General features: G+C 42.3%; 2 protein-coding genes across 4 annotated transcripts in view; one reads left to right on the top strand and one right to left on the bottom strand.

Moving 5' to 3' along the window:
• SPDYA (speedy/RINGO cell cycle regulator family member A) overlaps positions 1 to 6,565 on the top strand; it is a 15,921-nt gene extending 9,356 nt beyond the window's left edge. For 2 of the 3 annotated variants that reach the window (XM_020793091.3, XM_078383020.1), the window contains 4 exons: positions 1,082 to 1,167; positions 3,115 to 3,286; positions 3,754 to 4,048; positions 5,898 to 6,565. In XM_020793091.3, coding sequence (XP_020648750.2) covers positions 1,082 to 1,167; positions 3,115 to 3,286; positions 3,754 to 4,048; positions 5,898 to 5,986 — 642 coding nt within the window. In that variant the 3' untranslated portion in view covers positions 5,987 to 6,565. Of the gene's footprint in view, positions 1 to 1,081; positions 1,168 to 3,114; positions 3,287 to 3,753; positions 4,962 to 5,897 lie in introns of those variants that run through there. The other variant, XM_078383021.1, reaches the window with a different exon arrangement.
• On the bottom strand, positions 6,069 to 22,393 carry TRMT61B (tRNA methyltransferase 61B). Its single transcript, XM_020793090.3, has 7 exons — positions 21,376 to 22,393; positions 16,231 to 16,333; positions 10,945 to 11,135; positions 7,743 to 7,834; positions 6,898 to 7,118; positions 6,464 to 6,535; positions 6,069 to 6,288 (listed from the first exon to the last, which is right to left on the bottom strand). Exons 1-7 carry the CDS (start codon positions 22,240 to 22,242, stop codon positions 6,221 to 6,223), a joined length of 1,614 nt encoding a protein of 537 aa, XP_020648749.3. The 5' UTR covers positions 22,243 to 22,393; the 3' UTR covers positions 6,069 to 6,220.

Raw genomic sequence — 22,393 nt, 5'->3', positions numbered from 1 at the left:
GAGGAAGATTATTCACAAGTGGAAAACATTCAAGACAAGTTGCCAATCTGCCCAGGAGTGAACGTCCAAGCAAATTCACCTCAAAGTCAGCCAGTACAATGCTCAGGGAAATTGTAAAAACCCCAACAGTTGCATCTCAGACTCTACATGCCTCAGTTAGCATGTTAAATGTTCAAGTTCATGACAGTACAGTTAGAAAAAGACTGAACAAGTATGGTTTGTTTTTGGAAGAGTTGTCAAGAGAAAGCCTCTTCTCTCTTAAAAAGAATATGGCAGCACAGCTTAGCTTTGCAGTTACATCTGGACAAACCACAAGACTTCTGGAACAATGTCCTTTGGACACAGGAGATCAAAGGGGAGATGTTTGGCCATAATGCACAGCACTATGTTTGGTGAAAACCAAGTATCGGCATAAACAGCTCATACCAACGGTCAAGCACAGTGGTAGAGCGGTGATTATTTGGGCTTGTTTTGCAACCACAGGACCTGGTCACCTTGCAGTCATTGAGTTGACCATGAACTCCTCTCCCCAACTGAATTGCTGTGGTGGGACCTGTGTTTAAACAAATGCCTGCAACTTCAATGAACTGAAGCAATGTTGTACAGAAGAGTGAGCCAAAATTCCTCCACAACGATGGGAGAGACTAATAAAGTCCTACAGAAAACGATCACTTCAAGTTATTGCTGCTAAAGGTGGTTCTACTAGCTATTAAATCACAAGGTGTACTTAATTTTTTCACACATGGTTTCCCCATTTTGGCTTTATTTTTGTAAAATAAATCATGACACAGTGTCATGTGTTGTTGTTCATCTGAGGTTACATTTACCTAATTTTCAGACCTGCTAAGGACCAGATTATTTTTATTATGTTTTGATACGTAAAACCATAGAATTCAGGAAGGGTGTACCTTCTTTTTCACATGACTGTAGATATAGATATATAGATACAGGTACACATGACAAGTAGGAAAATACTATTTAAAATGACATTTAAATGCATGTGTGTATATACATTTGTCACTAAATGATTGAAAAATATTAATATAAAAGAAGAATATTAATATTCTACCTTATCCAACAGTACCTTTTGGCAATGACTTTCGTTTATTTCAAGAGGGCTGGCTACAGTATAAAGGAACACACTAGACTTAACTTCTTTGTTGCTCTGTAAGTATTCTCTAATTATGAGTACAATTAGAATGTAGGCCAGGATATTCTTGAGTTTTCTATTTGAGAGAACAGTGGTCATGGGGGAAGAAAAACATGCTGCTCATCAAATAAATAAGATGGAGCCATGCAGCCCTGTAAGGAGTAATCAAGAGGTATGAAGCTATCTATAGCTTATTTTATTAGTGTCAGTGAAAGGGCAACTGGCAGTCCCTTTGAATCGATTGAATTTACCTTAAGTGTTGACACACATCAGCAATTCATTCTGTGTGTCTACACTAGTTGGGATTTACAGCTGGATTTGTGCTAGAGTTCTAGTACCAGTCGTGCTGTTCAACCATTTTCAGGAAAGACCATATTGTGAAAAAGACTGGAATCCCAAGGAGTTCTCAACCAGTACCACCAAATTTTGTACTGATTGAGAACTGGATTTCTCTGTTTAATTCTACATCTTTAATTTTAATAAAATAAATTTTATGCATACCCCAATATAAATAATGTACTTCGGAACCGACCTCAATGGCTTTGATGGTGAGTTGTCTCAACTTAGACACAGTGTTTCACCCAAAGTCACAGGTGGGCCTTATTTTGTTGTTTTCTGAAGTCCAAGGTGATGTTCTTCTTTATTTTAAATTGGGCATGGGTGTGGTTAACTAATGCCTACACTTTTTGATTTTTTTCAAGAATTAGGGAGTAAAACTTGTTTTTCCAAAGGCTTAAGCAGTTACAAATAAAAAGCCATAATTAAAGCTATTGTAATTATTTTATTTTCTGTTCATTTTGCACCAGACTTCAGAATATACACAGCTATTTAGGAAAGTGATAGGGGTGAGCCTAAGAAAGAAGAGGACTTGCTGTCAGTGATGGCTGGAATAGTGGGAGACTGTGTATTCTCTACTTTGGCCACTGAGGGCTCATCTAGACAGAACATTTGTTTCTCTATATCTACCTGATGGTGCAGTGATGATATTGATCTCTTCCCACCATCTGGATTTTCATGATTATGTTAGTATTAACTGGACAAAGAGTAGGTTTTAAAAACCACTTTGTGTAGATGATTTTTGTTCGTTTCACTTTGTACTGGACAGAATTTGGCAGCAAGAACTTCTTGGGTCAGAAGCTATTGGTGGTACAAATACATCACCCTCCTTCCTAGGTGACTAGCTTGCTTCTTGTGCGCCATCTTCAAATCTAGTACATTCATTAAAGTAAATGCATGATGCTGCCATCAAACCATATGATATATCTATTATATAAATGTTACTTTGCATGCAGTGACTCTTAATTTTCTGACAAAAATGTGTGAGCAAATCAAGCAAAAGAGAATACCTTAACAAATGAAATGGATGAGCCTTATTGTCTTTTAAGCTACCTCTCCATTTGAACTCCCACTGAACTTTGGGCAAGCAATTGCTGAGTACCCAGGATTCTATCATTTCTTGTATCAATGCAATAAAGTCTATGTGATAGTAAAGCTGATCTGTAGAAATTATGCAAGTAATCATCTATTAACTTGATTGGCACTATTCTGCTGCTGCTAGTCATGAAAAAAGGCAAGAATCCTGTCCTCTGAACAACTACGATCGTGTTCAGTCTCTGGCCTCTTATATTAAACACTGTCCACAAACCTTCAAAACTATAAAGAGCTAGAAACATTATTTCCTTAAAAGTAAAATCTGAGCTTTTCAGGAAACTGAAATTACTAGTTCTACGTTTTGGGCTTTTTCTGCCCCTATACGTAAAGCTAATCCACTGATTTTGGATTAGGCTGATTAAGATAACTGTATCTCAAACAAATCCTGGCTGTGAAAAATGCATTTGGAAGGATTCTTCAAAACTAAATTAATTTGCTCAATTTGGAATGACTTTCTATCAAGACTAGGAAGACTTGATGGTACACATCCGCCTTAAGCCCGTATTTGTAAATTATAGTGTACCTCATTGTAGGTACCTGGCAAATACAGTTGAAGAAGACGATGAAGAATCAAAATATGAGATTTTTCCATGGGCATTGGGAAAATCCTGGAGAAAGCTCTTTCCAGATTTCTTAGTTCTAAGGGATGAACTCTGGAGCAAGATGGACTACAGGGCTATTGTAAGCAGACGCTGTTGTGAGGAGGTAAGGAAGATGCATTTCTCACATATTAAGAGCCATTGCATTTTGATAAGCAGCTTGCTCTGAAACAAGGGATCTTTTTGAGACTTAAGAGAAGAAACTGCTTTAAATGTTTACAAAGCCATTATGACAGGCCCAGTCCATTTGCTGAAACATTAACCAGGGGAAATTCATTGAAGGCTTTTGTGTAATTGAACAGTGGCATTAATAGATGCAGGAGAGGGAAGATACTTTTGTTGTAAATGAAAGCCTAATTAGATTATCACAGCAGGAAGAACTAGCTTTCCTCAGGATTCTGGATGGTACCCTAGGAAACAGCAGTGCAATCCTGCTATACCACAAACATTTCATCCTTCTGAACTATTTTATTAGCAATTTCAGAAAACATCCCCAGCTAGCCTTTATGATGCCTATGTAGCATTTGCTGATTCTGATATAATTTCATTTGGAGTTAAGATTCTCTTACACAGGTAATGGCTATTGCCTCAACCCATTACATATGGCAGCGGGAACGTTCGCTCCATCATAGTGGAGCTACAAGAAACAATAGACATGATGAAGTACAGTTACCTCGAGGACCTAATGCCACACCTGAAGACTGTTTGCTTTGTGGGAAAAAAAGAAGGTTTGTCAGCCTGGGATTATCATCTTCCTCCTCCAATGGCACCATGGAAATGACAGAGCAACATATACCACAGGGATTGAGAAACTCTTTCTCAGCTAATAAAATGTCTCTTGAACCACCTCCTCACTGTTGCTGCCAAGGTATGCTATCGTGAGGACTGCAGCAATGATGTCAGTGCTAGACTAACAGGCAAGCCCTATACTGAAATATCCAACAGAACATTTTCTCTAGTTGTTTCTCTCAGTTTCTCCAGGTTTGTCTTTTTTTTTATATACTTAAGGTGACATACATAAGCTAAGGAATCAAATTCTGTACTACTTCATTGACTTCTTGGTGTCTCCTTAAATTCTGGTATTAGGGATCAGCAGATCTGTCAAATCCACTACTGTTTTGTACATTACACTTAAAACCTGACTTTCCTCCTGGGAGGTCAAGGTCACCTGCATAAACTTGCAAGAAAGGTCAAGCTAAGAGAGTGATAGGCTTGTGGCAGTCTAGTGCTGTGTCTCCAAGGGGAGCAGAACCCACATTTCTCAAATCCTAGCCTAATACTTAGGTCTTGGCCTTTGGAGCAGCAGCAAATGAACTTGTTCCATCTTCCATGTGACAGTACTTTGGGTATCTTATATATCATCTCTGTTTTCCCTTCTCCAAACATAATCCATCTTCGTCAACTATTCCCCATTGAGTAAATCATGTTTGGGTGCATTTTAGAGATATAAAAGTTATATACTAAAAGACTGCATCTTCCTCTATGAGCCTGCCTGGGCATTAAGATCATGATGGGAAGCCTTTCTTTCCATCCCACCCACAGGCATGCTTGTTGGGGACATGAGAGAGGGCCTTCTCTGTCACTGTTTCCAGACTCTGGAACTCCCTTCCACGGGAAGCAGGCTGGGCTCATCTTCGCTGTCGTTCCGTAATTAGGCAAAGACCTTTCTCTTCAGGCAGGCTTTTCGTTAGTAACTGGCTGTCTGAGAGAGGGGTTTGAAGGGACTGTTTGCTGCTTTTAAATGTGTTTTAGTATTGATTTTAATTAACATGTTTAATATAATACTTGTTTAATTCATTTTACATATTTGTATACTATTTTTAGCATTGAAATACCATCTTTTTTAATGATGTAAGCTTTGTGTCAGCCTTGGGTCCTTTTAAAGAGAAAGATGGGGTTCAAAATTAATGTTCTTATTTTCTATCCTGCTGCACAGGAGCCTCACTCCTTGAGCATGGGAGTGGGCGGGGCTTCATTTGAAATGGGAAGTAAACAAACCAACTGTGGGTTGCCTGTGCAGTCCCAATGGAGTTCTGGGCGAGTATGCATGCATGCAGCTTAAATAAAAATAATTTTAAATAAATAATAAATTATTTCTTTGCTTTTCAAATGTGCCCATTTTGAACATTTTTATCACAGCATGTAGTGAAAACCTCAAAATGTATACATTTCAAGGCATACATTGTCCCCGTTTCCACAATTGGTCTGGAAGATGAAGATAAGAAAATCCATTAAAAAACAATCCAGGGTGAATTTCTCACATATCCCTACAAATACATGGTTCTGCTGCTAAATAGTGTAAGGTAACACCTGCTGGATGCAGCTGTAAAACATTGTTAAGGAAAAGGAAACAGATCCAGATGTGTCAGTCCTATTTATCATGCAGTAGGACTGAACCTAGTAGGTAGTAATGAAGCAGCATCTGTCTCTCACAGTGAATATAAAAGGACAAGAAGCATTAAAGAAACTATAGGAGATTGTGGGGAAGAACTCCTACAGATGGGCTCTAAGCAAGTACAAAATTCTACTAGTGAGCACTCATAAAGCTTTTTTTGATGGAGACCAGATGTTTTGCAACTTCAGAGAATACGTCTCTTGCTTCCATAAATGTAACCTGTCCTGAATTTCATAGTAACTATACTGGATTGTTTAGAAGAATATTGTACATTTTCACACACTTTTAATGTAAATCTCTTTCCTGGATTTTTTTTTCATAGATTGCAACAAACTACCCAACAATGGAAAAAAGAATATCTGTACTGGTCATGATGAATCAATGAACTGGTTTACTGGAAACGAAGAATGAAAAAATATTTCAGCCAACAAGTTTATAAATTATAAGGAGATATTATTAGTCATTTGAATGAAACACATAATACCTTTCAAAATATTTGTTGTTGGAGTTCATTTTTTAAAGTTTTATATTTTGTTGAAGCATACAGTATCAAAAAAATCTAATCAACATAAATCAAAGTTGTGTTTTCTTAATCTAAATAGGTAGCAATTATTTACAGTTTTTTGTTGAAATGCACTCTTCAAATTAGCATGCACCATTTGGATCAGGTCTTGGATCTGCCGGGTTAAATTTACGCAGCTTGACAAGAAATCCTAGTTTGGGGGAAATTAAAAACAGTCACATTAGTAGTACCATACAGATGCACTTTCATGACATAAGCTTTGATTCATTATATATTTCTCTCTATGAAAAACAACAGCAGTAGGAAAAAAAATAGAAGTAGAAATGAATGTATATCTTAGAATAGTTTTGTCAAGCTATTCTTACCTGTGTGACCAATTTGCCATGGGTGAGGTTTAGCAATGTAATGTACCTTTGCACTGTCAGAAATGAAAGATTCTGGAAAATAAAACAAAAACATATGGTTGTGAAATACTCATTAATTGTTTTAACCAATAATTTTCCTGGGGACCTTCTCAAATCTCATATATTATTTTTCTCCCTGCATCTCTGAGCACTCTTGTCCTTCTCTACATTGTCCTCCTTCAGATGCATGTTTCTGCTATCACCTGTGAAGGATCACAGCAGCAAACACTACGTCTTTACAAATCACTGTGTGGTGAGTACCTTACAAATCCAACAGCCCTGAATTTGTTTAAGCTTTGTGTTTTACACTAAGGTTCACATCTACTTAATGAAACATACGCTCCAATATTCTAATTACTGACACAAAACAAGCTCTCACAACCATCTGTCCATACCATCATCTTGTTCCTCCATAGCAGTCTCATCGCTCTCAGAATGGCAAGCTGAACTGTTGTCTGTATTTTGCTGAGATTCTTTTCCTTTGAAAATTCCACCATGTTTCCATGTAGCTGGAAGTATTAACCAATCTCTGTGTGTTGCTTCAAGTACCTTTTCACAAAAAAAGGCTAATTGTTTTGTCCGGATGGCTTCCAGTAGTTCAACAACCTGGGTGACACTTGTAGAAGTATTAAAGTTACATGTATTGGCAGTGAATCTCTACATAAATGTGTAAGAAACAGCGAGCTTTTTAGTTGCCTATGCATAATTAGTCAACAGGTTCAGTTCACTGTATCAGAGAGGCTTCATTCAAAGTAAATGTACACCAGCCTGCAGCCTTAGCTCTTTAGCCAAAATAAAATACTCTATTCAGATTTGACTGCAGCTAGTAGAAAATTTAAGCATTTAAATGTAGTTGACTATAACAGTTCTCTTGATTGAACTACAGAGATTGGCTTGGCTAAATAGCTCACATTCTAAAGCATAATCATTTAACCAACCCACAAAAACAGCATAGGTATCCATCCAAAATTATAGCCATTTGTGTCTCCCCATTCAAGTAAACAAGAATTCCAGATATATCTGGATACTGAAACATGGGCCTGGACTAGATTGGAGTTGCCTGGATCCCTCTCAATCAGAAAGTGTCACCAGTAGAAATGCCAAATTGGCACTCAGATGACGGGAATCATGCACAGCCCTAGTATAAAGCAAATTTAATGTCATTTATGTAGAAAATGTATTAGGCTGATACAAGTTAAATGAGGTTACAAACAGACGAGTAAGAAGAACTAATACTTACTTTGCAAAGTAAACGGTACAAACACCGCCCTGTTTTAGACTTGGAAAAATTGTAGGCAAGGCTTTCAGGGGGTTGACCATATCTAAAAATACCTACAGAAGAATCATAGGTTTTAACCAAGGTTACAGAAGAACACAAATGAATTTAATATGCACTTATGTTAGATATACTGATTGCACTATGACTTATGCACACACATCTCTGTGATCAAGCACTTAAAAATTATATTTTCTGGATTATAATGCCGCGAGTCCCTCGGTAGCCGTGCTGATTGAGGAAATCTAGGGACTAATGTCAAAATTAGATTTTTAAAGCTCTGAATGGGGCATACACATGTTTTAGTTGCAATAAGGTCACAAATCATAATATTAAACTGACCAGAAACTCAGCCCTAAGCATTCACATCCAGAGTGCCAGGTAGCCAGTTGCTCATTACAACTGACAAAAACATATCTACTGTATAAATTTTGAGAAAGAGGAAGGAAGGCAGCTGGTTTGTAAATGTTCCAAGTTTCGACACTGAGCTGAGTGAGGAATAGGCTTAAAAAAACAGAAACCATTGTTCCGGTAAAACTGATACACACATATATTTTAAATGGAACAAACGTTTGTTATAAGTAGGCAATTCTAAGAATCAACATGCTATTAATCTTCCACAATGCACACTAGCCAGGATAGATTACATTTTTGCATGACGTTTAAGCAATCAAAAATTCACAAATTAGTTTAAAATAAAAGGGTGAGCTGTACTGATAAGAAAATGCATTAAAATTACATTTGACAAACACTGAAGTCATCCCACATAGGGATGGGGTTTTCATACTTTTAAGGACTTCCATAAGTCAGTGAGATCTACCAGACCAAATTATGGGAACAAAAAGCCCCCAGACCAGGAGGAGGTAGAGTACTCTCACAGCTCCTTGCTTCTCCAGCACTGCGCCTCTGTTAAGCAGGAAGAAAAGCACCACACTGCAGTGTGAAATTTGCAAGAATTCCTTGTGACTCACAAAGAAGCATGGAAGCCGAGATCTGATGGAGGCTATTTCCAAAAACACTATATGGAGGGACCATCCATTGGAACTTGCCCTTTCATGCATCTTAGTGAGTCACAAGGGATCCTTAAGACTCCCACAACACAGCATGGTGCATCACTTCCCACTTGACAAAGAAGCAGCATGGAAATGGCAAGGGGGCAATTGAGTTGCTCCACCTCCTACTCTGGTTTCACACCCCTAATTTGGCCTGGGAGGTTCTCACTACCTTACCGGAGTCCAAGGCATAAAAGCTTGATCCCAAATACCACATTTTTATCAGAATCATTACAAAATCAAACCAGAGAACAATTCATGCTGAAATTTTCAGTATCTTAGCCAAGATTTTACATATATTTCTAATAAGTCTGTACTGTGAGGAGACTGTATACTCTCTGTTGTGTTCACAATTTCAAATAATTATGTGGGATTGAGACCAGAAGCTTTCCTCAGACCAGATAAACTCCCAAATGATAATGACACATGGATAGGGATGCTTTGAGTAGTGTATTCGCAAAGGCTTTTACGGCCGGGAACTAATGGTTGTTGTGGGTTTTTCGGGCTCTTTGGCCATGTTCTGAAGGTTGTTCTTCCTAACGTTTTGCCAGTCTCTGTGGCCGGCATCTTCAGAGGACAGCACAGGCTGGCTAACAGACACACACTGCTCTGTTGTGGCACTTTGGTTCTTCCAGAATTTCACTAATCACCATATCCTACTTAATTTATGTTCCAGTTGTTCTGTTTTTACTACTGTTAATGACCTAACTTGTGTCCATACCAATGCTATGAATCATATTTAACTTTAAAGCAGTCTTGAAGACTTGATGAAAACAAATAGAATAGTCTCAAACTGAGAAAGAAAAAAAAGAAAGTACAGTGGTGCCTCGCACAACGATTGCTTCATACAACGATGAATTCACACAGCGATGGGTTTTTTTGAGGAATTTCCCCCATCGTTTAATGATGTTCTCTATGGGGGAATTTCACTTAACGATGTCCCTTTTTGCTCGTTTAAAAGTGTCTTAAAATGTTTGAAACCTGTTTTAAATGCTTGGATTCCATAGTGCACCTTGTGAAACATGTGCAGACTTAATTTGGTTTTGTTCTGAGTCTTCATTAATTTTTGGTGATTTTTTTTATTTTCCCCATTTAAATCAATTGAATGGACAGTTCAATGCATTTAAATAGGGAAAACAAAAAATCACCAAAAATTAAGGACGACTCAGAACAACACCAAATTAAGTGTGCATAGGGTTCAGGAGGTGGGCTAACGATTGCAAGCATTTAAAACCTGTTCCAAATATTGTAAGATACTTAAAATGAGCGAAAAGGAACATCGGAAAAGACTTCAAAAGCACTGAAGCCGGCTTCAGTGCTTTTGAAGCTCTTCCGTTTTCGCTCATTTTTAAGGGTCTTACAATGTTTGGAACAGGTTTTAAATGCTTGCAATCGTTAGCCCACCTCCTGAACCCTACGCAAACTTAATTTGGTGTTGTTCTGAGTCGTCCTTAATTTTTAGTGATTTTTTAAATTTTCTCTCATTGGAATGCATTGGACGGAAAGTTCAATACATTCCAATGAGAGAAAATTCAAAAAATCACTAAAAATTAAGGACGACTCAGAACAACATCAAATTAAGTTTGCATAGGGTTCAGGAGGTGGGCTAACGATTGCAAGCATTTAAAACCTGTTCCAAACACTGTAAGGCACTTTTACAGGAGCGAAAAAGGAGTTCGCAAAGCCATTGAAATGTATTGAGTCGGCTTCAATACATTCCAATGGAGGAAACATTGTTTCACTCAACGATGTTTCCTATGGGTTTTTTCACTTAAAGACGGCAATCTGTTTCAATTGGAACGGATTAACCGGTTTTCAATTCATTCCTATGGGAAATGGTGTTTCACAGAACAATGTTTCACACAACGTTGATTTTTTTGGAACCAATTAACATCGCTGTGTGAGGCACCACTGTAATGTCATTTTTAACATATATCTGGTGTGAAGAAACTGTATAATTTGTCAGTAATACAGTTATGAATTAAGAATCTTGTGAGATTTAATGATATTGGGTTATCAAATATATGTGCTTTAATTTTCTCCTTATATTGTTTCTATACTGTTGTGGAGAATTTAATTATTTTAAATCTTCATTTAAAAATACAAATACTTACTACATCAAATACTATAGTCTTCAGCTCTTCAGCTGCTGTTACAATGTCTTTCTCAATGAAATTCACATTATGTGGCCATTTCACAGTATGCCCTATTTTCCATGCGTTACGCCAGGTCTGGTAATTCTTCATGGCCAATTTATGATGGTCTTTTCTGACTTCATAACTTCTAACATGACCTTGTGGCCCAACTGAAAACAAAATAAAATAGATCTAATATTAATTTCAGTTCTTTTTCTATGAAGAATGGAATAAATGACATACAAAGAGGAACGGTAAGTTGTCTCTGTTTTGCCAGTATTATAAGGATTAGGGAAGAAGGACTGTCAACTGATTAAATTATGTTTCAGGCTGCAGCCATAAACACATGTTATTTGCATGTTAACAAATTCAAAAAATTACATTTTAATAAACCTCAGGTTCACTCATTCTTTTTATTAGACTAGTAAAGTCCATTAATTAGCAATTGTTTTTAGTTCTCATGTATGGCTTATGTTTGTGGTCCCTGAACTTTAATCTGTAATTCACAGTTGAACAAAGTGTCTAAACTGATTCAAACATTCCCATATTGTATGAATTACACAGCAAACATATTTTAGGACTGTAACTCCTAAAATGTTCCAGCTAGGATCTCCCAGACAGCATCGCCAGGGATGTGCTAACTAGAAATCAGAGTCTAACAACTTTAAAGAAAAAGTTGTATAATTAATTAATGGCTGGACCATCTATAGCTCTATAAAATACTCTGCAGGGCCCAGCCCAATTTCATGCAGCCTTTTACAAGTGATCACTAAAAACTACTACCAATAACAACCTGTCCTCTCCCTGGAAGACTTTTGGGTGAAAGGGGAAAGAGAAAGCAGACAGAGGATTAATGGGATAGCAGAACAGAGGCAATCAGCTCTGCCAACTGCTGGCTTCAGTCATGGCTGACATGTTGCTTCTGTGAACAAATGCAACCTTTAAATGATTGTATTCTTGAAGGCTTTCACAGCTGGGATCCGATGGTTGCTTGGTTTTTCCGGGCTGTTTGGCCGTGTTCTTAAGGTTTTTCTTCCTAACGTTTCACCAGTCTCTGTCACCAGTGTCTTCAGAGGACAGGAGTCAGAACTCTGTCTGTGCTCTGGTGCAGCTTGTTGGATAATTGAGTATTTATAGTTGTGGGACCAGCTTTTGTCTTTTTCAGGAGATTGGGTGACTGTGGTGATCAGTGTGTTTTTTGTTGTGGGTGTATTGATGTGATAAGAGGGAGAGATGATCTGTCACTGTGATTGATGGGTGTCTTTAGCTGGTCTTTTGTGTGCAGTGATCACTGGTCCTTGTAGCTGGGTAGACTTCATTGACCTTTTGCAGGCTGTATTTTTCAGTGCTGGGAGGCAGGCTTTGTTGAGTTTTAGACTTTCTTCTTTTTTGTTGAAGCTCTGCTGGTGTTTGTGGATTTCAATAGCTTCCCTGTGAAGTCTAACATAATGATTGCTGGTGTTGTCCTGGAAGGTATAGGTAAAGGTTCCCCTTGACATTTAGTTCAGTCGTGTCCGACTCTAGGGCGCGGTGCTCATCCCTGTCTCCAAGCTGTAGAGCCAGCGTTTGTCCATAGACAGTTTCCGTGGCCACGTGGCCAGCGCAATAGTACCTATATATCTACTTGCATTTACATGCTTTTGAACTGCTAGGTTGGCAGGAGCTGGGATAAGCGACGGCAGCTCACTCCGTCGTGTGGATTCGATCTTACAACTGCTGGTCTTCTGACCTTGCAGCACAGAGGCTTCTGCAGTTTGACCCGCTGCACCACCACGTCCCTGTTATCCAGTACTTCTGTCTTTTGAAATAGAATTTCATGTCCAGCTTGTTTTAGGGCATGTTCAGCTATTGCCGATTTTTTGGTTGTTTTAGTCTGCAGTGTCTCTCATGTTCTTTGATTCTGGTGTGGATGCTGCGTTTTGTGGTTCCAATATATACCTGGCCACAACTGCAAGGTATCTGGTATACCCCTGCAGTGGTGAGGGAGTCCCTCTTGTCCTTCGCTCATCGTAACATTTGCGTTTTTGTGATGGCCTGAATACTGTTTGTAGGTTGTGGTTTTTTAAAAAAGTTTCCTCTTGCAGTCCGTGACCCCTTTGATGTATGGCAGAAATACTTTATTTGTGAGTGGTTGTTTTTCCTCTTCAGTTTGGTGTTGTTTTCTTGGTTTGATGGCTCTTGTGATTTCATTCTTGGAATAGCAATTTGCATGTAAGGCCCAATTCAGATGGTTAACTGATTATTCATGACGGAATGGGGCTTGTGACAAAAAGTTATCCATCTCTGATATAAATAGTACTATTAGTACTATTTTATTTTATTTAAAAAAATAAAATGACAACTGTTCTCAAAACAACTGAAATAAACAAATTACCAGGACTTGATAGGATACCGACAGAGCTACTTCACATGACAGAGACTGTCAATCCATATTCAGAATATATCATAGGAGAAGCTTTTTAATGTTCCATTCCTGAGCCAGGTGTTGGAACAGGTAATGGCTTCCAGGGGTTCCTGAATAAGACCAATCATCTAGATTCATTTCAATCTTGCTTTAGGCCTGGTTACAGGAGGACACTGCTTTGATTGCCTTGGTGGATGACCTATGCTGGGAAATCGACAAAGGGAATGTGTCCTTGTTTGTTCTTCTGGACCACTCAGCAGCTTTTGATACCACTGACCAGATATTCTTTTAGGACAGATGTTTGAGGTACTGTTTTATGGTTGTTCCAGTTCTTCCTGGAGGGGAGAACTCAGAAGGTGGTGTTGGGGGAACGCTCTATTTTAGACTTCCAGAAATTCTGCATCTGAACCCAAAATTCATCTTTATAGTGAAGACCATGTTTGTTATGCTTCTTGGTATTTGAACACCCTCAGCTTTTACTGTTTCTGAAAGAATTTCTTTGTTGCGTAGTACACCTGTGAAGGAGACAACCATTTCATCCCACTTGGTTTTACAATAGAATATCGATACCACTATTTTTTTTCTTTGCATTTTCGTCCTTCATGAAGACTAGTTACAATACAAGTAGCTTTTACGTTTTATAATTCCCCTCACTTGTCTTGATCTTTTGAAGGGCACCCAGTTTCACTATTTCACTTAGAGGCAAGTATTACTCATGACATGTATATCCTATTGCAATAATATGTGGAAACTCTTTCATTATCTCTCATGCTGCTTTCATATTACCTGACCCTTAGTCAGAAAAAAATACTTTACTACTCCCAAACTTCTGTTGGTCTTCATCTATTTTACAACTGCTATACTTTGCAATATGTTTGTTCTCGCTGGTTTCAATGCTTCTGTAACAAACTAGTTGTAGTGTTGTTATCCTATACTTTATGAATCCTTCTCCCTCACGTTTGTGAAGCCATCTAGAAGTTCTGCCAGGCCCAGTGCTTTGTAGAATCTTCTTTCTGCAGATGTTGTTCTTATATGCCTCCAAGTTGGGACTGACTTACAGCAACCCTAAAGGTGCCTTCAAGTTGATGAGAGTCGTTTATTGGTTCCATACCCTAGTGAGCTTTCATGACTGCGTGGGGATTCGAAGCCAGGCCTTCAGAGTCCCAGTCCATTAGTCTATTTACTAGACCACATGGGGTATCCTGCAGATCACATTACACATACGTATTCTGATTCTAAAAGAGACTTGTTCAAACAAAGTCTGATGGATTAATAGTATGATGGTCTTCACAATTCAAAAGCTTCCTGCTAGGATGCTTTATCAGTTAGAGACAGTGGAGTTCTAGATGAATATATTGCTCTTGCAAAACCCAGCTCAATGTTTTCTTGATTATCAGTGTCATCTTGTCTACAAATGAAGCGGCTGACTCTGAATATTTTTGGATGCAGTTGTTTTTGATGTTTGCTTACCAGAAGATAGTGTTGCTGATGGGAAACTCTTCATGATGATGCTATTGACGGAGAAGCAGCCAAAAAGGGACTTCTGCAAGCACAACATGGGGAAAAGCTATCTGAACTATTGTTGTTAGATCAATGAAGGATTTTTAACATCTTTGTGATTTTTCTTATATTGGAGGATATGTTTTGTCATCCTGGCATTTTACATTTGGTAGAATTTGCAAATCACTTTTTTTTCATCAGAAGAACCTGCAGTATTGAAATGCTTCCATACTCTAGATGTGTTTTGCTGAAGGGAGGGAAAGAAAAAAAATAATATAGTGGCTACTCTGCATTTAAATTCTAAATTATGGAACAGGGTTGCAACAAAACATCTGATTAGTAAGGAATTAAAATATGATTTGCATAAGAGTTATGAAAGTAAATTAATGTTATTAAAATATGGTTCAATTTCCTTAATTCAGATAAAGCTATGCTTCTACTTTGCAAGTACGTTTGCTTTTGACTTTTTGCTATCCTGTACTTCCTTTAACACCTTTGAGACCTAGTCAAGAGGAAAAAAACAGATCTACCCACAACACCAACATGAGGAAGCCGACAATCTAAGAAAAAACTGAACCTTTTTAGTTCTCTTGTGACAATGGCAGTGCCCCCTAAAGGTCAAAATGCATTTGAAAGTTGTATTTTACAACAAAGATCCCCAACCCCAGATCCGGGGCCCAGAGACAGATCTCCCCCCCTGCACACAAATACCCCCCCAGCACATACATGCACAGATGCACACACACCCCATACCCAGAAATGCACCTGACACACACATATGCGCATGCATGCCCCCCACAGACAGACACGCCTCCCCCCCACATGCATGCACAGATGCTCCCCCGCGCACACACTAAACAGGTCCGTGGTGCCAAACATGTTGGAGACCACTGTTTTACAACAGAATTTACTGCTGCTCACATACCATACAACCTGATAGTCTAAAACAGTCCTACATAAACATCTACTAAATAATTTCTAGAGAACATTTTGCAGGAGTCAATATATGAAGATATTGTTTAGAATGCCTTATTCATAAATTTTGTGTGTGTGTGTGTGTGTCCTAATCTATTTTCCCCCAGTTTATAAAAAGAGCAAAAACGAAATGGTTCTACAAGGGAAAGAAGTTTCCCTTTGGGTTTTTATTCTGAGCTATCCAGTGTGGCCAGAGCTCTGGACCTTTGGTCTGAGATTGATCTAAAATTTGCATAATCTGTCCCAGATGTTCCTAAAATTAGAATTTAGAAAAGAAACTTCTTCAAACTCTACCCAATATCCATAAAACTGCTAAGACTTCATCAGCCTATTGCATAGAATTCCACAGTATTGATATCAATAAAAGTTTTTCTAAACATTTTTACCTGCTCTTGATAGAAACAAAGTCATGGCACCAGACCCAGAACCAGCTTCTAGCACTATGTCTCCTTGACTGATGTCCATTAGTAGCAGCATTGCAGAAATATCCTGGAATTGCAAAAAGCAGAAGAGATTCTAAACATTTATAAACTCCAATCTGAACAAGTATATAACCCGAATATTTTTATATACAGTGGTGCCTCGTATAACGAGTGCCCCGTTTAACGACAAATCCGCATACCGATGCGGATTTTGCGATCGGAAAAGCGATCGCATAGCGATGTTGCCTATGGGGAAAAATCGCTTTGCGATGTTTTCCCCATAGGCACCATTTTCCCCCAGCTGAGCGGCGGGAGCCTCCCAAGGAGCGCTCCCGCAGCTCAGCTGGGGGAAAATGCCTGCGGTGGCCTCGGAAGGACCCTTCCGAAGGGTCCTTCAGAGGCCACCGCCGGGATTCCCCTTCCCCGCGGTCGGCTTCCCCGGCCATGGTAGGACTGTCAGGAGTCCGACCATGCCTGGGGTAGTCGGCTGCGGGTGGGATCCAAGCCGCGGGGAGGGGGTGGAAGGCTCTTCAGCAACTGCCGAGGCTCGGATCCAAGCCTCGGCGGCTGCCGAAGGGCCCATCCATGCCTCCGATCCTCTCCCCACAGCTTGGATCCCAGCCGCGGGGAGGGGGTGGAAGGCATGGCCGGGCTCTTCAGCAACTGCCGAGGCTTGGATCCAAGCCTCGGCGGCTGCCGAAGAGCCCATCTATGCCTCCGATCCTCTCCCCACAGCTTGGATCCAAGCCGCGGGGAGGGGGTGGAAGGCATGGCCGGGCTCTTCAGCAACTGCCGAGGCTTGGATCCAAGCCTCGGCGGCTGCCGAAGAGCCCATCTATGCCTCCGATCCTCTCCCCACAGCTTGGATCCAAGCCGCGGGGAGGGGGTGGAAGGCATGGCCGGGCTCTTCAGCAACTGCCGAGGCTTGGATCCAAGCCTCGGCGGCTGCCGAACAGCCCATCTATGCCTCCGATCCTCTCCCCACAGCTTGGATCCAAGCCGCGGGGAGGGGGTGGAAGGCATGGCCGGGCTCTTCAGCAACTGCCGAGGCTTGGATCCAAGCCTCGTCGGCTGCCGAAGAGCCCATCCATGCCTCCGATCCTCTCCCCACAGCTTGGATCCAAGCCGCGGGGAGGGGGTGGAAGGCATGGCCGGGCTCTTCAGCAACTGCCGAGGCTTGGATCCAAGCCTCGTCGGCTGCCGAAGAGCCCATCCATGCCTCCGATCCTCTCCCCACAGCTTGGATCCAAGCCGCGGGGAGGGGGTGGAAGGCATGGCCGGGCTCTTCAGCAACTGCCGAGGCTTGGATCCAAGCCTCGGCGGCTGCCGAAGAGCCCATCTATGCCTCCGATCCTCTCCCCATAGCTTGGATCCCAGCCATGGGGGGAGGGTCGGAAGCATAGCCGGACTTCAGCCGGCTAAGAGGCCAGCGATCGGGCAGGAGGAGGTGGGAAGTTTCCCCCAACCCCTCCTGAGCGAACGCCGGGTTTTCAGCCGGCTAAGAGGCTGGCGATCGGGCAGGAGGTGGTGGGGGAATCTTCCCACCTCCTCCTGCCTGATAGCCGGCCTCTTAGCCGGCTGAAGTCCAGCTATGCCTCCGATCCTCTCCCCACGGCTTGGATCCAAGCTGCGGGGAGGGGGTGGAAGGCATGGCCGGGCTCTTCGGCAACTGCCGAGGCTCGGATCCAAGCCTCGGTGGCTGCCGAAGAGCCCATCCATGCCTCTGATCCTCTCCCCACGGCTTAAAGCCTCCCCGCTCCGCCTACCCCGGCTGTTTTCGGACACCTGGAAGTCCGAGAACGGCTGGGGAAAGCGGCGCGGGGAGGTTTCAAGCATCGGGGACAGTGTGGGGGGGATCGGGAAGGCTTGAAGCCTACCCGCGCCGCTTACCCAGGCCGTTCTCGGACTTCCAGAAGTCCGAAAACGGCCTGGGTAAGCGGCGCGGGTAGGCTTCAAGCCTTCCCGATCCCCCCCACCCTGTCCCCGATGCCGGTAGCCTACCCCAGCCGTTCATCCCACCCGCCGCCGGTTACCCTTGGGTAACCGGCAGCAGGTGGGATCCAAGCCCAGGATGCCTGAAAGGCATTCCAATCCCACCACCCTCCCCCCGCGGCTTGGATCCGAGCCGCGGTGGTTACCCCAGCCATGGCCGGACTCTAGGGAGTCAAGCCATGGCTGAGTTAGCCGCCCTGGGTCAGATCCAAGCCGCGGAGGGAGGGAGAAAACCGGATAATCCATTCCTATTGGAACGGATTAACCGGTTTCCAATGCATTCCTATGGGAAATGGTGCTTCACATAACGATGTTTTCACATAACGATTTTTTTTTGGAACCAATTAACATCGTTATGTGAGGCACCACTGTATCTTATTTCATTGCAAATTCTTTCACTTCATTTATATCCTGCCCTTCTCCTGATAAATGAGCTCAGGGTGGCTTACATAATATTTAAAAGACTAATACAGATTTTAAAAATACAGTAAATGCCATATTAAAGAGCAATTAAACTTATTATCATATTAAAGGCTGTGGATTAAATAAACATTTGCAGCAATTTAAAAGCACATTAAAAATGTGAAAATTGCATCATTAAAACCCTTTACTGGGCGGGCAGGCAGCTGCCAAACGCTCATCTGAACAAAAAAGGGTTTTGTTGACAGTCAGACAACAAGGAGGGGACCAAGCCGGCTTCACTTGGGAGAGAGTTCTACAGCCTGGGAGCAGCCACCAGAAAAGCCCTCACATGACTTCACTAGACATACCTGTGAGGATGGTCAAACTGAGAGAAATACTTTCCTCAACAATTCAGATTCTGATCAGGCTCAGATAGAATGACATGGTCTTCCAGATCAGGCCTGGCCAGACATTTTCCAAACAGATGAATCTGACACACTAGTTCTAGCTACACAAATTCACTCCTGGCCACTAAAACTATCCATGTTCAGGGCTGACTATATCATTCTAAGGAGTACATTCAAGTGGTAAATCCATGTTTTGGGATAGGTATAACCCTACAAACCACAGATTGATTCCCTATTCTCTGATCTACCTTTCAACTGATTGAGTTGAGTTTCAATAATACTGAAAGCCATCAACAGGTCTGGCAGAACTAGCAGAAAACACAGCGCCTTGTCTGGTCCACAGTACAGACCGTCCACCAAGGTGGTCAACATTTTCCTTATTCAATAGCAAGGCCTGAAGCCAAAATGAATTTGACCTAGCCAATCCATCTCATCCAAGAACCCTTGGCACCGAATACAAACAGAACTATGTAGGCCACTAATACCTCATTCAAGATGGGAATACTGAAGGGCGGCTGACAGTTACTCATTATGATATTAAAGAAAGACTTTTTCAGCACTGCACTGACTACTATCCCCTTCAGCTATGCTAGAACCCAGCTTTCCTGCAATGAGGTATTCATTCCCTGCTTCCCCTTTGGCTGTTTTTATAAGATAGGAAGGGTGTAGATCCAACCTACATAATGCACGTGTGATCTCCAAGGATTCTGTCCCCATCCTTAGGCTGTACAAACTGAAAAGCAGCCATTGTCACTTGACGGGTTACATCTGCTTGGCCCATGTGAACTAAGTCATCCAAATCAAAATGGATCTGAGCAGTCTGGTCTGCAACACACTGCACAGTGTTCACAGGGGGCTTTTGAGTAGCTTTCAATTTCCCCTCAAGGGCAAGAGAACAAGAGGCCCTAAACCAGGTAAGAAATCTCTGCTGGATGACTGCAGACATAATGATGCCTATGGAGTGGGACTTCTTATAGCCTCTAGCACAAGTTTGGTTGGATTTGCTCCAGTGTCACTCCAATTACAAACCCACTTCTTTCATCACCACCAACTCTCTAAAAAATCGGGCTAGTTTGGCTCCACGTCCTTGGGAGTGCTGTGTCCATTGCTCTTGACAGATGACAATAAGAATCATAAGGAAACCATCCAGATCCATCCTCCCTCTGGATGACATGGACAAACATTGTCCATATCCACCTCAGCAGAACCTGTGAATCCCAGTGATGAGCTGGCGCTTGGCACTCATCCTCCGTGCAACTCAACAGTTGAAGTGGAGGCAACTCTTTTATACACTTCTGCAGGCAAATTAATAGTATTAATGTATTTTTAAGGCTTTCATGGCTGGGATCCGATGGTTGTTGTATGTTTTTTGGGCTGTTTCACCATGTTTGCGTGCCTACTCTGAAGCAAGTCCCAATGAATTTAATGGGACTTACTCCCAGCTAAGTATATACAGGCTGAAATCCAGCAGTAAGTCACAACTACAGTAGACCAAGAGAATCAATGGGAAGTTGGTGGGCCAACTCTGTTAAGTTCCATTGATTCAATAGGACTACTCTTATTAATGGACTTCAGCCAAAGAATTCTGTTTCATTTTAAGGACATGTCCTGGCGATTACTAAAGAATATCACGTGCATGTCACTTTCTTCCACCAAAGGGGTGTTGACATGAACAAAGAAGTACTGTTTCATTTATCTGTGCATTGACAGTTGTGTGTGATCTAAAAGCATAACAATATATAACACTAAAAACAAAACAAAACAAAGTGCCAAGTAGGAAGGTCTCCTGCCAAAAGACTATCTTGTGTCCTCACCAAATATGCCTCTGAGGCTGGTAGTCCAAAATGAGGGTTGCCTCTGAGGATTTTGTAACCCAGGCTATTACATATGGGGAGATATAATATGGTCTTTCAGACAGCCCTAGGCCCATGTGGTAGAGCGTTTTACAATTTACTGCCACTAGGGAATAGTCCACACCATGCTTGGGTTTCTCCTCAATTGCTGGATTAGTGAGCTGTCCCCAAACCAAGCAGATTATGCTATATTATTGCCACTGGAACAGAGGTGGGAAAGCTTTGACTGGCTAAGGTTGCCTCAGAATCTCATCAACCTTAGCCAGCCTGGCCAATGGTCAGGGAAAATGGGAGTTCTACATTCAGAGGGTCACAAATTCCCCCCTCCCTGTCACTGCTTCTGTGCCAGAGGTGACCAAAGCAAGGGGTACATGTGGCTTTTTCAACTCCTGCTGCCCACACTTACTGCTGCTGCCAAGGCGCCCCTGGTGCTGAAAAAAATTCGGCACCTATACCTTTGGGTAGGTGATGGCAGGTCCTCGCTTCATGAGCAGCACAAATTCTTCTAAGGATGGCCTCCTGATTAATATGAGGGCACCTGTGGATGTCTGGAGCATCTCCCCAGGGAATTTGCCTTTAATGTCTGCAAAGTTAATCACCCCCCAGGGACTTTGCAAAGTTCCAGAACTGGTAAGCTTACACAGTTTTTTAAACTTTATGTTGTGTTTCCGCCAGATCTCTGCCAGAATTAGATCCCCAACTTGGAAGGGAAAGTTTTTGGAAGAAGGCCCGGCTGGCACTTCTTCAGACACAGAGACTTGACCCAGCTGGGCTTCTGTCTGGGAGAGGAACCGGGGAGAAGCAGGAAAGGATCCGTCTCCTGTTCTGTAGGCTTCCTTTTCGTCCTCCTCCTGGGATTCCTGTGCCTCGGTGTTCCTTAGGGCTCGGACCTCCGGAGAATGGAACTCCTCGGGGACCATCCGGCTCAGTCTTTCCAAAGGAGACAGCGATCTTTCCCACGCCCGTTTCCTCCCCATCAGCCTGCCCGACTCCAGAGGACGAGGAGCAACATCATCAGCCTTCTCCTTTGGATTATCTCGTCCATCTTCGTCTCCTGCAGAGCCGGAAAACCGCCGGTGCTGGAAATCGTGGGGACCCCCGGCCGCAGGCAGGGCAGGGTCTGATCTTCCCGGGCACGGCCGGCCTTGCTGGCCGTCGTGGTGGCGATGCCAGCGACGGTTTCCTGCCACTGCAGCGCCGAGGCTGATCTTGCTTCTCCCGCTGCCTGGCACGAGTGGCGTCTCCTTCGCCGCCCTCCGGATCGCCGCCCAACCTTGCCTCCACCCTTGCAAACCCGCCCATCTCCGCCAGCCCTGCAACATGGCTGGTCGGCAAGCGGGCGCCCCCCCCCTCTCGAAATGCCGTGCGAGGACCGGCCTGGAAGCTCGCTCTGATCAAAGCCCTTCTTCTTCTTCTTCGGCGGCGGCGGCGGCGACTACTGAGTCTGCACGGTCGGAATCTTGCTACCTGGCC

The sequence above is a fragment of the Pogona vitticeps genome, chromosome 1 (genome assembly GCF_051106095.1).
Source record: "Pogona vitticeps strain Pit_001003342236 chromosome 1, PviZW2.1, whole genome shotgun sequence".
NCBI lineage: Eukaryota > Metazoa > Chordata > Lepidosauria > Squamata > Agamidae > Pogona > Pogona vitticeps.
The sequence above is the reverse complement of the archived record's forward strand: the minus strand, read 5'-3'. Positions and strand labels throughout refer to the sequence as shown.

Bases quoted from the DNA above. Each gene is read 5' to 3' on its own strand.
- TRMT61B (XM_020793090.3), bottom strand. From the start codon at position 22,242: ATGTTGCAGGGCTGGCGGAGATGGGCGGGTTTGCAAGGGTGGAGGCAA. The intron at 11,136-16,230 runs GTAAAAATGTTT...TTTTGTTTTCAG, and splicing joins TTTGTTTCTATCAAGAGCAG to TTGGGCCACAAGGTCATGTT. The intron at 7,835-10,944 runs GTAAGTATTTGT...ATTCTTCTGTAG, and splicing joins AGACTATAGTATTTGATGTA to GTATTTTTAGATATGGTCAA.